We start from the raw sequence: 17,931 nt of genomic DNA, 5'->3' as shown, positions 1-17,931 counted from the left end.
ATGTTTAGCATTAACCTAAATGTTATACGTGTAGCGTAAATCCATGACATTGCATATACTTATTTAGTATAAGAATAAGAAAACAAACATTTAACATACACATTCTCTTCGCTACAAGCAATGTATCAGAATGAATGTCACATCAGTATTTATATTAATAAGAAAAACAATATAACGCTTATTTATTTCAGGTCAAAATTTGTGACTAAAAATGGCCAGCGGTGAGGATGCTTCTGGGTATGTATATTTGCGTGCATATAACATTAATTTACCATATTAAAGGCTGTTGTCACAGTGTGTAAAAAACTCTTCAATCAATGTTCGCATTGAATGCTTAGCATACTCAACCAGGTCATGCATGCATCTGGATTAATTTTAAAGGTGAAGGTGTCTTAATATTTTACCAGAAATCGGAAGCCGTGAAAGTGTCTTGTTGTTTTTGTATGAAAACCAACATCCATTGGTATTTTGTTTGAAAGGATACTCGTCAAACAGAGACATGTTATCAACAGTCGTTTTTAATTCAGGAACTGTTAAATAAAGTATTTTGTGGTACCTGTCAGACTGCCTTCGCCTAACATGCCTGTAGAAGCTTGGTAAAATTACTCATAACCCGAAGGAAATGTCCATAATCCTAATTGTGCCATTCGCCTTTGAAACAATTTAAATAGTGTCAGTGGTTGTTTTATATGTAGTTTTATGAACGGTTTTCTAGACAATTATTGTATGCGATCGAATGCTCTTAACCGTTACCATTTTCACAGATTTACAATAGCCTGTCCATAAACAGCATTTGGATATTTGCAAATACTGTAATGTACTTTGAATCTTGTATACAGTGTTTCAGACGTGAATCAATTTTGTTCTGGTATGCAGTTGAAATTTAGCTTTTAAGCAACCCGTTTATTATCGTAGCAAATTATTTGATATTAACACGATCAGGTCGAGCCAAAAGGCTTATAACCACATTATTATTATGATAATATTTTAAAGTAAAAAATAAGTTCAGAATGATAAATATTTATATAGAACCTGTCACGAGTCGTCATATAATACATAATTGTATTCATCAAGTTCAGGAAATATGGTAGTAAGCGAACCGTCGGCGAGTATACTTACATATTACATGTACTGGTTTAATAGAACTGTGTATGATATGAAGATGAGTGGCAGATTAGTTTTCAAATTGATGCGTGAATATGTCTTAGCCTATTTTGCTAACATGTTTTAACATTTAAACATATACTGTAGTGAAACGAACACATTATGTATCATTTAAGAATTTGTTTCATGTTGACTGTGTCTGATGTTTCTTTAAAACCGGAAAAAACACATTTATGTCGTAAACGTCTGCGAAACACGAAGGGTTTACTAATACGGATTTTCAACTATATTTTTTATTTGCGCCATTTGCGTCCAGGCGCTTCATAAAAGCAAGCAGAATATAATATCCGTATACAATTACCACAATATCTCACATATACAAAAGCACAATACGTCTCATTACATTTATTATACAAATACTGCTCATTTAATATTAAGATTTATTATTGATACAAGTTTGCAAAACATTCAAGTTGGGGGGGGGGGGTATGGACGGAAATGATCAAGCCAACAAAAAAACAAACACATTCAGTTATATTTCAATATGTATATGTTGAGAACCAACCATGTGGTGTCCACATAGATCATCCAACATGTATGTGAATTAATACTTAAATATGAATACAGCGTTTTCGTCGTTTCGTAAGCTTTTCTGTAGACAGTTTGCAGTTACCTTATATACATATTATATTTTAAAGAAAATATGACCTGCACTGTACATAGTCATGCTAATTGGTATGTGATTGTAAAGATGCTTTAGCCTATGTTGTTAAGCACAGGACTACAAATCTTTTGAGGGTTTCAAGATACCGGTTCGAATCCAGCCAGAAGCACGTATATTTTGTTTTCTTCCTTGCTTTCATTAGCTAACATTTTTTTTACAGAAGTTAATATTGGATTTCATTAAAAAGTAATTGAATACATTTCTACTCATAAACATTAGGTTCTGTGAAGATTTTATAATTTGCAGGTACGGCTGAAAAAGGTGTAAGTGAATTACAAACTTTATGTTGATTTAAATTAGCGGTAAATTGTCCCCAAACGATACATTATAATTCTTAATAAAGTACAGGTCATGCGTATTTCTAGAACTTGTTGATTTGGCTTTTAAACGTCGATGTTCCAATTTTACGCGGTCAAAACATTATGTTAAAATTGAAATACCATATGGCTATTTCAGTACAGTTTGATTACATTTGTGATCACTAATGTATTATTTCTGAAAGTAAATATGTTTCTTGTTACTCTGAAATCAAATTATTTCCAAAATGTTGATAAATAAATGAAACAAAGATTTGTTCTTGTCTCTCGGATGATATCGTGTTTATCGACAATTTTGAAATGGGGGTAGGGTACTTCAAATTTAAATACATTTGTTATTTTTTACGGTTAATTTATTTTAAATTATGTTTATAAATCCAGGAAATGATACCTATTAAGAAAGAAGCAAGCTGATAATAGTTTTAAATGTTGCCCATTAGGGGTGTGCTATCTTAAATTTCTACTCATACACATTAATAAAGGAAAACAAGAACGTCGAGTAAATATACCTAAACATGTTGTTACTTTGTAATTAATATGATCATATATTAGCATTTAGTGTCATGTTATCTTAAAAAAGATATTAAACAACATTTTATTTTAAATTTAAAACATTTCTTTAAAACAAGACTGATAACTGTATTATCACGAATACAGTTGAAAACTATGGTAAATAACTACTTTGTTACATATGCATTGTATATTTCATCCGATACTTGTTACTTAAGCATAAATAACACTGTTTGGATGATACGAATGTAATCATTGCATCTCCCGGAATCGAAATTCATCGTGCAATGTAAATTTTACTAAACGTATGAAAATAAAACAATTATACAGCCGGTCGGTCGGCCAGTCGGACAGTCACACAGTTCGTCCTTCTGTCAGTCGGACAGTCTGTTAATATACATAATGAATTGTATAAATTGATTACCTTTTGCACTTACCTTTCTAATGCTCTTACCACTGCCCATCCGACCCCCCGACAAAGCTTTTCTTACCTTTTTCATATGTTGGTGTTTATTTATGTTTGTCGGCGCGTGAATATAGTGTTATGAATAATCTAGCTTCGATTTCATTTATTCATAGAAATAACACTATTGGTGTTAACCGTTGTGTTATTAAAAACGCCCATTCAAGGGATGAAAATGTATTGCAAAATCGGTCTTAAACGGACTTTTACAAAACACATATTTTGTTTTAAAGTTTTATCTGATTAATTTTAAGACACAAACAAAATGACACATAACATGGAAATGGAAAGTTATTCCACATACACTAATATTTAATGTGACAAATATTATAAAACAAAAAAACACCCTCAAATATCTTCATTTACTGTTTTGCTGCAGCCACAGAAACTTGGGCATAAAACAGACATAAAAAACTTTATGTTAAAGAGCATTTTTTTGGAAAAAATGAGGGTTTTATTAGTTATATATACGTTAAAAGATTTACGGAAAACATAAATGTATGTTTGTAAAATCTGTTCGTAATACTGCATATTATACAATTCGGCAATATAATTTAACCAGATAAAGGTTGGTTAAACACCATTCAAACATAATGAACATCTGATAAAATAATTATTTAACGTTAACTTCATAATGCTTGGCAATTATTCAACGAATCAGGCATGATTCAAAGAAAACTCATGAATATCATCAGCCTGTGCACGGTAATGGTGAAAGTGTCTAAATTTCAATGGGGAAACCATAATCACGTTATTTTGAGAAGAGTGACAATAAATATCAATTTTTAACACGCAACGGCAATCGTACCTGTCAAACATGTTGGGGACATTTTAGTAACAGCATTTGTGGTTACAACGATCAAGCTCAACATGTGCCGGAAAAGTTAGGATGCTTTATAATTTTAAATGATTCTGTCTTTTTTTTTATTACCGCTCCTTGAATTATGCTTTTAAGTTGTAGCAGCTTTATTCTAATGATTGCACTTTAAATGATTCAGATAAGTTTCAAGGCTTCTTTATATGATATTCTTTGACTTCATCTAATCACCACGTATCAGTTTTCTTGTAAATTACTACTAAATATTAATTTAACCAATTTAAAGCTACACTCTCACATAAATACCGTTTTTAACTTTTTTCAATTTTTGTCTTGGAAAGAGCAGTTTTTCCGTAAATATCTGCAAACCGATGATTAAAGATTGCTGACAAAAGATCAGATCGCAGAGTTTCATATTTCCATTCGCAAGTTAATGTTAATTGGCTTAAACCGTTACTAAATGCATAACAAATCATTTTTGGAACTTAAATATAAAAACCAGTGATCTTATTTTTACAGCAGTCTTATATAACTGGTTTTCATGCATTTGCGCATTAATTGGCCCGTTCAAAGATAAAAATTTAACGTAAAAACGTTCAATCTGTGTGAGAGCAGCTTTAATTAACCACTAACCTAAGACCATAAATACATGTAAATTGTTTTACAATAACTACATGAAATGGTGTTATTGTTTAATGATTCACACTATTGAACTTTGTTCTTGACTTCGGTGTATATCCGTATGTAAACTTACGTTTAATTTTGTATTGATTTAAAAAAAAATCAGACTGTTTTTACAGAAGATAAATAAGCTCCGTAACAAAAGAAAATTGCCAATACTTCTGGTAATTTTCAACAACAAAAAAAAATCCTTTGAAGATAAAACTTATGTGAATGATACTTTTTTTTCACATCCTTTTCGTGCTAAATTTCGTAGTTTATATCCAATACATGAGTTATTAAAAGTAGCAAATTGATTTAATTTATCTTCCGTCGTTGAAAATGAAAAAAATTGAAAGAAAAACATTTTTATAAAAAAAACCAATAAAATAACAAACGGCCTAAATATCTGGCTACAATTACTAAAAATAAATTAAATGTAAAACAGTGGAAAGAGACTAAAAGTGACGTAATACAAAGTAGCTAAAAGTAATGAAGCATGCAGTGATATGGTGGTATTTCAAGTGTATATATATCTAGTGCTTTAAACGTGCTTATATAAATTTAAAAAACCAAAGGCGTTTTCTTCATTGGAACTGAATAAGAAACAAAACTGTTAAGTATACAGCGTTATCAATCCAAGTTTCAACTTCATTCAGATTCACTGAAAGAGTAACAGGTGTTGCAAAAATAATTGAAAAAAAACGCAATACAAAACAGAATGACAATTCGAGATTGCACATCTTTTTTGGTCAGTGAATTTCGTTTATACTTACCTGATTACTTATCTTATATGTGTTACTCCTAGGCCAATATCATTCAAATGTTGCACACAATATTTGATTAATAGCATTCCAAATGTTTATTACCCTGTGAAATTTTGTTCTTAATATCATCAAGCAAAAACAATATACTTAATTGTCATCGTAAATTCCATGTTATTCTCGTTTAACATTAGGATATAATATGCTATAAAAGTTAACTCTAGCTATTGCAGTCCGTGAGAATATCATATTAAAATATGTTTTTGTATAAGTGTATACACGTAAACAAATACTCCTAAGGGAATGGGCAGTTATCACTTCATGGTATTTTCAACGAATTTTCTAGTTATGCAGCTATTGACAAAAATATTAGAAAATAGTTTTTACTAATGATTATTAAAGAAGTGGCACCTACTGCGTGAATTGTTTTGATAACAGAGACACAATGTGTACAAGCTTGGTAGAGGGCCACTTCACAATGATGTAACTTAAACATCTTTGCTATAGCCATTTCGATTGATGAGAAGAGTTTCTTAAATTTTGGAGGTCAAATTTTTTACTGTGTGACCTTTAATATGTACTGGACAGGAACAATTTAAAGGATATTAAAAGGGACAAATACCCGCGTATGTCTAGTAGATGTAGACATGTACATATTCGTATTATTTTATAGTCATGGGCTTCTCTTCAGTTGACATGCAACCTCTCCAATAGCTAAAACGGCAAACATTATGCTCGCTTTGGGTATGTCCCGATAGGAGAATTAAACGGCCAACAAAAACATGTTCCAATCACAAGTCTTATACATTTCCTGATGTTTTTAAAATCCAATTTAAAGTGTTAAATGAGTAAATAGTCAGTCAGTCAGTCAGTCAGTCAGTCAGTCAGTCAGTCAGTCAGTCAGTCAGTCAGTCAGTCAGTCAGTCAGTCAGTCAGTCAGTCAGTCAGTCAGTCAGTCAGTCAGTCAGTCAGTCAGTCAGTCAGTCAGTCAGTCAGTCAGTCAGTCAGTCAGTCAGTCAGTCAGTCAGTCAGTCAGTCAGTCAGTCAGTCAGTCAGTCAGTCAGTCAGTCAGTCAGTCAGTCAGTCAGTCAGTCAGTCAGTCAGTCAGCGCGTCATTGAGTCAGTGAGTCAGCGCGTCAGTGAGTCAGCACATCAGCGCGTCAGTGAGAGAGCGCGTCAATGGGTCAGCGCTTCAATGGGTAAGAGCGTCAGTGAGTCAGTGAGTCAGCGCGTCAGTGAGTCAGCGCGTCAGGGCGTCAGTGAATCAGTGAGTCAGTGAGACAGCGCGTCAGTCAGTCAGTGAGTCAGCGCGTCAGGGCGTCAGAGCGTCAGTGAGTCAGCGCGTCGTGATTCAGTGAGTTAGTGAGTCAGTGAGTCAGCGCGCCAGGGCGTCAATGAGTCAGCTAGTCAGTGAGTCAGTGAGTCAGCGCGTCAGTGAGTCAGCGTGTTAGTGAGTCAGCATGTCAGTGGGTCAGTGAGTCAGTGAGTAAGTCAGTTAGTTTGACAATGAGTCAGCGCGTCAGTGAGTCAGCGCGGCATGGCGTCAGTGAGTCAGCGCGTCAGTGAGTCAGCGCGTCAGTGAGTCAGTGCGTCAATTAGTCAGCGCGTCAGTGAGTCAATGAGTCAGCGGGGCAGCGCGTCAGTAAGTCAGCGCGTCAGCGCGTTAGTGAGACAGCGTGTCAGTGAGGCAGTGAGTCAGTGAGTCATTTTGACAGTGAGTCAGCGCGTCAGTGAGTCAGCATGTCAGTGAGTCAGTGAGTCAGTGAGTAAGTCAGTCAGTGAGTAAGCAAGTCAGTTTGACAGTGCGTCAGTGAGTCAGCGTGTCATGGCATCAGTGAGTCAGCGCGTCAGTGAGTCAGCGCGACAGTTAGTCAGTGCGTCAATTAGTCAGCGCGTCAGTGAGTCAATGAGTCAGTGGGGCAGCGCGTCAGTGAGTCAGTGCGTCAGTGAGTCAGCGCGTGAGCGGTTCAGTGAGACAACGCGTCAGCGCAACAGCGATTCAGTGAGTCAGTGAGTCATTTTAACAGTGAGTCAGTGCGTCAGTTAGTTATCGCGTCAGTGAGTCGGCGAGTCAGTGAGTCAGCGCGTCAGTGAGTCAGCGCGTCAGTGAACCAGTTAGTCATTGCGTCAGTACGTCAGCGCGTCAGCGCGTCATTGAGTCAGCGCGTCAATGAGTCAGCGCATCAGTGAGTCAGCGCGTCAGGGCGTCAGTGAGTCAGTGAGTCAGCGAGACAGCGTGTCATTCAGTCAGCGCGTCAGTGAGTCAGTGAGTCAGCGCGTCAGAGCGTCAGGGCGTCAGTAAGTCAGCGCGTCGGTGATTCAGTGAGTCAGTGAGTCAGCGCGTCAGCGCGTCAATGTCTCAGCGCGTCATTGGGTCAGTAAGTCAGCGCGTCAGTGAGTCAGCGCGTCAGTGAGCCAGTTAGTCAGCGCGTCAGTGAGTCAGCGCGTCAGCGCGTTAGTGAGTCAGCGCGTCCTTGAGTCAACGCGTCAATGAGTCAGCGCGTCAGTGAGTCAGCGCGTCAGTGAGTCAGCGCGTCAGGGCGTCAGTGAGTCAGTGAGTCAGTGAGACAGCGCGTCATTCAGTCAGCGCGTCAGTGAGTCAGTGAGTCAGCGCGTCAGAGCGTCAGGACGTCAGTAAGTCAGCGCGTCGGTGATTCAGTGAGTCAGTGAGTCAGCGCGTCAGCGCGTCAATGTCTCAGCGCGTCATTGGGTCAGTAAGTCAGCGCGTCAGTATGTCTGCACGTCAGTGAGCCAGTTAGTCAGCGCGTCAGTGAGTCAGCGCGTCAGCGCGTTAGTGGGTCAGCGCGTCATTGAGTCAACGCGTCAATGAGTCAGCGCGTCAGTGAGTCAGCGCGTCAGGGCGTCAGTGAGTCAGTGAGTCAGTGAGACAGCGCGTCATTCAGTCAGCGCGTCAGTGAGTCAGTGAGTCAGCGCGTCAGAGCGTCAGGGCGTCAGTAAGTCAGCGCGTCGGTGATTCAGTGAGTCAGTGAGTCAGCGCGTCAGCGCGTCAATGTGTCAGCGCGTCAACGGGTCATCTAGTCAGTGAGTCAGTGAGTCAGCGCGTCAGTGACTTAGCACGTCAGCGCGTCAGTGACTCAGCACGTCAGTGAGTCAGTCAATCAGCGCGTCAGTGAGTCAGCGCGTCAGTGAGTCGGCATGTCAGTGAGTCAGTGAGTTAGTGAGTAAGTCAGTCAGTGAGTAAGTCAGTCAGTTTGACAGTGAGTCAGCGGGTCAGTGAGTCAGTGCGTCAGTGAGTCAGCGTGTCAGTGAGTCAGTGAGTCACTGAGTCAGTGCATCAATTAGTCAGCGCGTCAGTGAGACAATGAGTCAATGGGGCAGCGCGTCAGTGAGTCAGTGCGTCAGTGAGTCAGCGCGTCAGCGCGTCAGTGAGTCAGTGAGTCAGGGAGTCAGTTTGAGAAAGAGTCAGCGCGCCAGTGAGTCAGCGCGTCAGTGAGTCAGCGCGTCAGTAAGTCAGTGAGTCAGCGCGTCAGCGCGTTTACGCGTCAGTGAGTCAGCGCGTCAGTGAGTCAGTCAGTCAGTGACTCAGTGATTCAGTGAGTCAGTGCGTCAGTGAGGCAGTGCGTCAGTTAGTTACTGCGTCAGTAAATCAGTGAGTCAGCTCGTCAGCGCGTCAGTAAGTCAGTGTGTCAGTCAGTGAGTCAGCCCGTCACGGAGTAAGCGCGTCAGTGAGTCAGCGCATCAGTGAGTCAGTGAGTCAGCGCGTCAGTGAGTCAGCACGTCAGTTTGACAGGTAGTTAGCGCGTCAGTGAGTCAGCGCATCTGTGAGTCAGTGCATCAGTGAGTCAGCGCGTCAGTGAGTCAGCGCTTCAGTACGTCAGTAAGTCAGAGCGTCTCTGAGTCAGCGTGTCAGAGAGTCAGCGCGTCAGTGAGTCAGTGCGTCAGTGAGTCAGCGCATCAGTGAGTCAGTGAGTCAGCGCGTCAGCACGTCAGGTAGTCAGTGCGTCAGTGAGTCAGCGCGTCAGTTAGTCAGTGAGTCATCGCGTCAGCGCGTCAGTGCGTCAGTGAATCACCGCGTCAATTAGTCAGCATGTCAGTGAGTCAGTGAGTCAGCGCGTCAGTAAGTCAGCGCGTCAGGGAGTCAGCGTGTCTGTGAGTTAGTGAGTCAGTGAGTCAGCGCGTCATTAATTCAGTGAGTCAGCGCGTCACTGAGTCAGCGCATCAGTGAGTCAGTGCGTCAGTGATTCAGTGAGTCAGCGCGTCAGTGAGTCAGCGCGTCAGTTTGACATGTAGTTAGCGCGTCAGTTAGTCAGTGCATCAGTGAGTCAGCGCGTCATGGCGTCAGTGAGTCAGCACGTCAGTGAGTCAGCGCGTCAGTAAGTCAGTGCATCAATTAGTCAGCGCGTCAGTGAGACAAAGAGTCAGTGGGGCAGCGCGTCAGTGAGTCAGTGCGTCAGTGAGTCAGCGCGTCAGCGCGTCAGCGCGTCAGTGAGTCAGAGAGTCAGGGAGTCAGTTTGAGAAAGAGTCAGCGCGTCAGTGAGTCAGCGCGTCAGTGAGTCAGCGCGTCAGTAAGTCAGTGAGTCAGCGCGTCAGCGCATTTACGCGTCAGTGAGTCAGCGCGTCATTGAGACAGTCAGTCAGTGACTCAGTGATTCAGCGCGTCAGCGCGTCAGTGAGGCAGTGCGTCAGTGAGTTACTGCGTCAGTAAATCAGTGAGTCAGCTCGTCAGCGCGTCTGTTAGTCAGTGTGTCAGTCAGTGAGTCAGCCCGTCACGGAGTCAGCGAGTCAGTGAGTCAGCGCGTCAGTGAGTCAGTGAGTCAGTGAGTCAGTGAGTCAGCACGTCAGTTTGACAGGTAGTCAGCGCGTCAGTTAGTCAGCGCGTCAGTGAGTCAGGGCGTCAGTGAGTTAGCGCGTCAGCGCGTCAGTGAGTCAGCGCTTCAGTGAGTCACCACGTCAGTAAGTCAGTGAGTCAGTAAGTCAGTGAGTCTGCGCGTCAGTGAGTCAGTGAGTCAGCCCGTCAGTGAGTCAGTGAGTCAGTTTGACAGTGAGTCAGCGCGTCAGTGAGTCAGTGAGTCAGTGAGTCAGCACGTCAGTTTGACAGGTAGTCAGCGCGTCAGTTAGTCAGCGCGTCTGTGAGTCAGTGCATCAGTGAGTCAGCGCGTCTGTGAGTCAGCGCTTCAGTACGTCAGTAAGTCAGAGCGTCTCTGAGTCAGCGTGTCAGTGAATCAGCGCGTCAGTGAGTCAGTGAGTCAGTGAGTCAGCGCGTCAGCGCGTCAGGTAGTCAGTGCGTCAGTGAATCACCGCGTCAGTTAGTCAGTGAGACATCGCGTCAGCGCGTCAGTGCGTCAGTGAGTCACCGCGTCAGTTAGTCAGCGCGTCAGTGAGTCAGCACGTCAGTGAGTCAGTGAGTCAGCGTGTCAGTAAGTCAGCGCGTCAGTGAGTCAGCGCGTCAGCGCGTTAGTGGGTCAGCGCGTCCTTGAGTCAACGCGTCAATGAGTCAGCGCGTCAGAGAGTCAGCGCGTCAGGGCGTCAGTGAGTCAGTGAATCAGTGAGACAGCGCGTCATTCAGTCAGCGCGTCAGTGAGTCAGTGAGTCAGCGCGTCAGAGCGTCAGGGCGTCAGTAAGTCAGCGCGTCGGTGATTCAGTGAGTCAGTGAGTCAGCGCGTCAGCGCGTCAATGTTTCAGCGCGTCAACGGGTCAGCTAGTCAGTGAGTCAGTGAGTCAGCGACTCAGTGAGTCAGCGCGTCAGGGAGTCAGTGAGTCAGCGCGTCAGCGCGTTTACGCGTCAGTTAGTCAGCGCGTCAGTGAGTCAGTCAATCAGCGCGTCAGTGAGTCAGCGCGTCAGTGAGTCGGCATGTCAGTGAGTCAGTGAGTTAGTGAGTAAGTCAGTCAGTGAGTAAGTCAGTCAGTTTGACAGTGAGTCAGCGCGTCAGTGAGTCAGTGCGTCAGTGAGTCAGCGTGTCAGTGAGTCAGTGAGTCAGTGCATCAATTAGTCAGCGCGTCAGTGAGACAATGAGTCAATGGGGCAGCGCGTCAGTGAGTCAGTGCGTCAGTGAGTCAGCGCGTCAGCGCGTCAGCGCGTCAGCGCGTCAGTGAGTCAGTGATTCAGGGAGTCAGTTTGAGAAAGAGTCAGCGCGCCAGTGAGTCAGTGCGTCAGTGAGTCAGCGCGTCAGTAATTCAGTGAGTCAGCGCGTCAGCGCATTTACGCGTCAGTGAGTCAGCGCGTCAGTGAGTCTGTCAGTCAGTGACTCAGTGATTCAGTGAGTCAGTGCGTCAGTGAGGCAGTGCGTCAGTGAGTTACTGCGTCAGTAAATCAGTGAGTCAGCTCGTCAGCGCGTCAGTAAGTCAGTGTGTCAGTCAGTGAGTCAGCCCGTCACGGAGTCAGCGCGTCAGTGAGTCAGCGCATCAGTGAGTCAGTGAGTCAGCGCGTCAGTGAGTCAGCACGTCAGTTTGACAGGTAGTTAGCGCGTCAGTGAGTCAGCGCATCAGTGAGTCAGTGCATCAGTGAGTCAGCGCGTCAGTGAGTCAGCGCTTCAGTACGTCAGTAAGTCAGAGCGTCTCTGAGTCAGCGTGTCAGTGAGTCAGCGCGTCAGTGAGTCAGTGCGTCAGTGAGTCAGCGCGTCAGTGAGTCAGTGCGTCAGTGAGTCAGCGCGTCAGTGAGTCAGTGAGTCAGCGCGTCAGCACGTCAGGTAGTCAGTGCGTCAGTGAGTCACACCGTCAGTTAGTCAGTGAGTCATCGCGTCAGCTCGTCAGTGCGTCAGTGAATCACCGCGTCAATTAGTCAGCGTGTCAGTGAGTCAGTGAGTCAGCGCGTCAGTAAGTCAGCGCGTCAGGGAGTCAGCGTGTCTGTGAGTTAGTGAGTCAGTGAGTCAGCGCGTCATTAATTCAGTGAGTCAGCGCGTCACTGAGTCAGCGCATCAGTGAGTCAGCGCGTCAGTGAGTCAGCGCGCCAGTTTGACACGTAGTCAGCGCGTCAGTGAGTCAGTGCATCAGTCAGTCATCGCGTCATGGCGTCAGTGAGTCAGAACGTCAGTGAGTCAGCGCGTCAGTAAGTCAGTGCATCAATTAGTCAGCGCGTCAGTGAGACAAAGAGTCAGTGGGGCAGCGCGTCAGTGAGTCAGTGCGTCAGTGAGTCAGCGCGTCAGCGCGTCAGTGAGTCAGAGAGTCAGGGAGTCAGTTTGAGAAAGAGTCAGCGCGTCAGTGAGTCAGCGCGTCAGTGAGTCAGCGCGTCAGTAAGTCAGTGAGTCAGCGCGTCAGCGCGTTTACGCGTCAGTGAGTCAGCGCGTCAGTGAGTCAGTCAGTCAGTGACTCAGTGATTCAGCGCGTCAGCGCGTCAGTGAGGCAGTGCGTCAGTGAGTTACTGCGTCAGTAAATCAGTGAGTCAGCTCGTCAGCCCGTCAGTTAGTCAGTGTGTCAGTCAGTGAGTCAGCCCGTCACGGAGTCAGCGAGTCAGTGAGTCAGCGCATCAGTGAGTCAGTAAGTCAGTGAGTCAGCACGTCAGTTTGACAGGTAGTCAGCGCGTCAGTTAGTCAGCGCGTCAGTGAGTCAGTGCATCAGTGAGTCAGTGCGTCTGTGAGTCAGCGCTTCAGTACGTCAGTAAGTCAGAGCGTCTCTGAGTCAACGTGTCAGTGAGTCAGCGCGTCAGTGAGTCAGTGCGTCAGTGAGTCAGCGCGTCAGTGAGTCAGTGAGTCAGCGCGTCAGCACGTAAGGTAGTCAGTGCGTCAGTGGGTCACCGCGTCAGTTAGTCAGTGAGTCATCGCGTCAGCGCGTCAGAGTGTCAGTGAGTCACCGCGTCAGTTAGTCAGCGCGTCAGTGAGTCAGCGTGTCAGTGAGTCAGCGCGTCAGTGAGTCAGCGTGTCTGTGAGTCAGTGAGTCAGCGCATCATTAATTCAGTGAGTCAGCGCGTCAGTGAGTCAGCGCGTCAGTTTGACATGTAGTCAGCGCGTCAGTGAGTCAGTGCATCAGTGAGTCAGCGCGTCAGTGAGTCAGTGAGTCAGCGCGTCAGTAAGTCAGTAAGTCAGCTTGTCTCTGAGTCAGCGCGTCAGTGAGTCAGCGCTTCAGTGAGTCAGCGCGTCAGTGAGTCAGTGAGTCAGCGCGTCAGGGCGTCAATGAGTCAGTGTGTCAGTGAGTCAGTGCGTCAGTGATTCAGCGCTTCAGTGACTCAGTGAGTCAGCGCGTCAGCGCGTCAGGTAGTCAGTGCGTCAGTGAGTCACCGCGTCAGTAAGTCAGTGAGTCATCGCGTCAGCGCGTCAGTGAGTCATCGTGTCAGTGAGTCAGCGCGTCAGTGAGTTATTGAATCAGCGTGTCAACGAGTCAGCGCGTCAGTGAGTCAGTGATTCAGTGAGTAAGTCAGTCAGTGAGTCAGTGAGTCAGTTTGACAGTGAGTCAGCGCGTCAGTGAGTTAGCGCGTCAGCGCGTCAGTGAGTCAGCGCTTCAGTGAGTCAGCACGTCAGTAAGTCAGTGAGTCAGTAAGTCAGTGAGTCTGCGCGTCAGTGAGTCAGTGAGTCAGCGCGTCAGTGAGTCAGTGAGTCAGTTTGACAGTGAGTCAGCGCGTCAGTGAGTCAGTGAGTCAGTGAGTCAGCACGTCAGTTTGACAGGTAGTCAGCGCGTCAGTTAGTCAGCGCGTCTGTGAGTCAGTGCATCAGTGAGTCAGCGCGTCTGTGAGTCAGCGCTTCAGTACGTCAGTAAGTCAGAGCGTCTCTGAGTCAGCGTGTCAGTGAGTCAGCGCGTCAGTGAGTCAGTGCGTCAGTGAGTCAGCGCGTCAGTGAGTCAGTGAGTCAGCGCGTCAGCGCGTCAGGTAGTCAGTGCGTCAGTGAGTCACCGCGTCAGTTAGTCAGTGAGTCATCGCGTCAGCGCGTCAGTGCGTCAGTGAGTCACCGCGTCAGTTAGTCAGCGCGTCAGTGAGTCAGCACGTCAGTGAGTCAGTGAGTCAGCGTGTCAGTAAGTCAGCGCGTCAGTGAGTCAGCGTGTCTGTGAGTCAGTGAGTCAGCGCGTCATTAATTCAGTGAGTCAGCGCGTCACTGAGTCAACGCATCAGTGAGTCAGTACGTCAGTGATTCAGTGAGTCAGCGCGTCAGTGAGTCAGCGCGTCAGTTTGACATGTAGTCAGCGCGTCAGTGAGTCAGTGCATCAGTGAGTCAGCGCGTCAGTGAGTCAGTGAGTCAGCGCGTCAGTAAGTCAGTAAGTCAGCTTGTCTCTGAGTCAGCGCGTCAGTGAGTCAGCGCTTCAGTGAGTCAGCGCGTCAGTGAGTCAGTGAGTCAGCGCATCAGTTTGCACGGTAAGTTTTTACAATGGTTACTAGGTAACAAGTCAAGATAATCTTCAAAACAATGATTTATCTTAAAAATTCTATATACTAGACATTTTGAAGAACTATCAACAGTACTTGTCCAGTTTTGCAAGAATTAGTCATACAGTCTACTTTTAACAATTGACTTAAAACTAACAGGGCTAATGACTGTTTGACTTCCTAAATAATCAGACAAACCAAGTTCGTTTAAGGTATTACTCACGACAGATAACCATTGAGAAACAATAACATTACTATTATGTAGTTTAAGAACCGTATTATTTAATAACTTAGATATTTTATAATCTTTTTTCGTTCTCTATCTTGCTCCAATAATATAAAACTCTCGATTCAATTTGTAAAGCTATGGGTTTTAAACCAAGTTCACCATACACCATGCAGTTAGGGGTGAAAGCTTTGAGATTGAATACTAATTTGCAATATTTCAGCTGAAACTGTTCAATTATTTTGATATTTTCAAAACCGCATACTTCGTGAGAGAATAACAAAATTGGAGCAATCATAGAATCAAACAAATGTTACTGAACTGAAATGGGAAAATTGAGTTTTTGGGACTTTTGAATAAGTGAGAACATAGCTCTTCTTGCTTGTTCAACTAATCTTTCCTTAGCTTTACAAAAACTACCATTATAATTAAAAAGTATTCCGAAATAAGAGAATTCTTCAACACACTGTAGTATGTTTTTGTTAATAGACGTTTTATGGCGGGTGAACGGAAGTTTGTACATTCTGCGTCGGGCTCATCTGTTGTGAAATATCTTATACCATAAATACACAAGTGCCCTAATTAGTAACCAATGCCATGTTTTGATTGAGTTGATCTCGTTAGTATCAACTTATTTATGAGTATCTAGTAAAGGAAATGTAAGTAGTATTAAGAATAGTTTATCCGTACACTTATTGTATCAATTAAATAGCGTTGGTGTAAAACTTCTTCTGTATATACTTAATCATCTTAAATAAAAAAAACATGTACCACATATATAACATTAACTTCAATGTCTTCATCGAAAAAAGATATTAACAATAACATACCAATACTTAATTATATATTGTCAGTGATTCCACGAACGTTTTGCCTAAAAACAAATTTCTTGAAATAATATTGAAGCCAAGCACCTTTAACCTATAAACGTATCAATGAGAAAACATTACAAGATTGGTACTTTAGTGTTCATATATATAAAGAGAAATGCATTTATCATTATGTCATGTCAGGCATGTCTAATATCTAATTTATGTAAAATATCAGATGCCAAGTCGAAATATTATATGTTAGTGTAATTCTATTTTTTTAAATGCAAAACTATTACTGAATAGCATAAATTTCTATTGATATTTCCTGTAATGTTTTAAGTTAACATGTTTTCAGATACTTCTAATATATATAGCCAACACGTTGAAAGATTGATGTTCAATTAAGTTATTTTAATAAAAATATCAAGTAAAATACTTGCAGTATTTGCGTTGTCTAAGTGTTTGTATTTTAATGTAAAGTAGACACTTGTGTTCTTCCGTCAAATGATATGCCATTTATTGCTAAATAATGTTTGCACACGATATATGCTACTCTAGTCAAGATAACTTAAAGATGTAGATTTTCTTAACATTCGACATAAACTATATCAAAAGATGCAAGTGTTTACATAATGTAAGTAGACAAAGCAAAGTATCTGTTATCACTGTTACCAGCATATATTTTACGAGCTAAGCGAGATGTTTAAAACGATATCTTCTCCAATAAAAATGATAAATTTGATAACTTCTGTGTTACCATAACACGTAATTAGGTTCTAAGAAAATGAAATATTAATCTATAAAAATACAAATCAAACTCATGACATAATTCATGTTACTCTTTACGTAATTCCTTCCTTTCTTTACCATAATGTGACGGTGTGATTTATTTGTTCTAAATATTGATCCTTTCACATGCATTACCAACCTAACATGTTGACTTAGTATATTTTATTATATAACTATTGTACCCTTTTCGATGTGAACTATGTATTTAAAATCAATTGCATATATATTCTTCTCAAGACGTGGTTTATCTGTAAGAAAATTAAAAAAAACAACATGAAATACATGAAATATACCAAATAGGTCAGCTCTGATCATTGAAGTTCATGAGAATAAGGTATTTATTCTTGTCCCAATTTCTATTCTTAACTTAAATCAGTAAAATCAAGCACATGGTCCTACATGGTTCTACTTCGATAATAGTCTATGTTGGCTGATCTAGCTAGATCTGCCCGAATACGGAAACGCCAAATGGTTCACGCCTAATTTGCTCCTTAGAATTGTCTTCTTGACGAATGTGCCACATAATTCAAACAAATGGTACAACGTTGTAAACCATACTTTAATATAATATTCCATAGTAGCGTCATTGATCATGATGGTCTTTCTTTAGATTTTCTATTTTGTTTCCCAAAGCGTTGGTGATTCAGCAGCAATGTTGAAAGAGTGTAATCTTGCAAAGTTAGTGTATCTATTGGCTCAGCGGTAGGAACATATAGTTGCTGAGCTGTCTGTGCATCATGGATAGATAAGAACGAAATCATAATGTTTAAAATTTTCTCAATAAGGGTTTAACTGTTTTGTCTTAGTTCCTGCAGCTTCTTTTTGTTGTACCGGACTGATATGAAAACCTATTGTTTGACAACTGTCTAAGCTTTTATTCTAGATTTATTGATTTTAGAACATTAAGAAAACATTAAAAAGCGTTTTGACTTTGTTTCATTCAAATATCACTCCTAACGTATTCATCAAAAATGGCCACCTTCGAATTTGATCATTATTCTCAAAATACTTTTTTTGAAATTATGAACTTTAGAAATAATATGTATTTAAGCACCTTAGATAAACGACGAACGTGTTTCTGTATGAAAGAAGAAACAATCCAAACGAATTTTTTGCTAATACTGTAATCAAATATTTAGTGAGTTTTAGAGATTGTTATTGATGAAAAAGGGATGACATACATGGTATGTGGTATGTATATAACCTAACGTATATGTTTTACAACTTGAAATAATTCATCCGTTTACATTGACATGTACATATTTTCTGTTTACCCATTTAAATGTTTTCAAAACTGATGAAACAAAAGTGTCAGTAAGAAAAAATCTAAATACAAAAATGATTGAAACTGTCACGTGATAGCCAGCATATTTTCAAAAATTAAACCATTGCTGTACTTTTGTTTTTACCTGAAAAGACATTACAAACTATTTATTTTTATCCTTGTATTGTCAAGAGAAATATCTGTGGTATTAGTGATGCAACATCCCTTTCCCAA

General features: G+C 42.3%; 1 protein-coding gene across 2 annotated transcripts in view; it reads left to right on the top strand.

Annotated features, from left to right (window-relative positions):
- LOC128221337 (uncharacterized) overlaps positions 1-17,931 on the top strand; it is a 104,475-nt gene that overhangs the window by 19,449 nt on the left and 67,095 nt on the right. For both annotated transcript variants that reach the window (XM_052929900.1, XM_052929902.1), the window contains exon 2: positions 192-237. In XM_052929900.1, coding sequence (XP_052785860.1) covers positions 212-237 — 26 coding nt within the window. In that variant the 5' untranslated portion in view covers positions 192-211. The remainder of the gene's footprint in view (positions 1-191; positions 238-17,931) is intronic.

Source organism: Mya arenaria, chromosome 16 (genome assembly GCF_026914265.1).
Source record: "Mya arenaria isolate MELC-2E11 chromosome 16, ASM2691426v1".
In the NCBI taxonomy this organism is placed as follows: Eukaryota; Metazoa; Mollusca; class Bivalvia; order Myida; family Myidae; genus Mya; species Mya arenaria.
The sequence above is the reverse complement of the archived record's forward strand: the minus strand, read 5'-3'. Positions and strand labels throughout refer to the sequence as shown.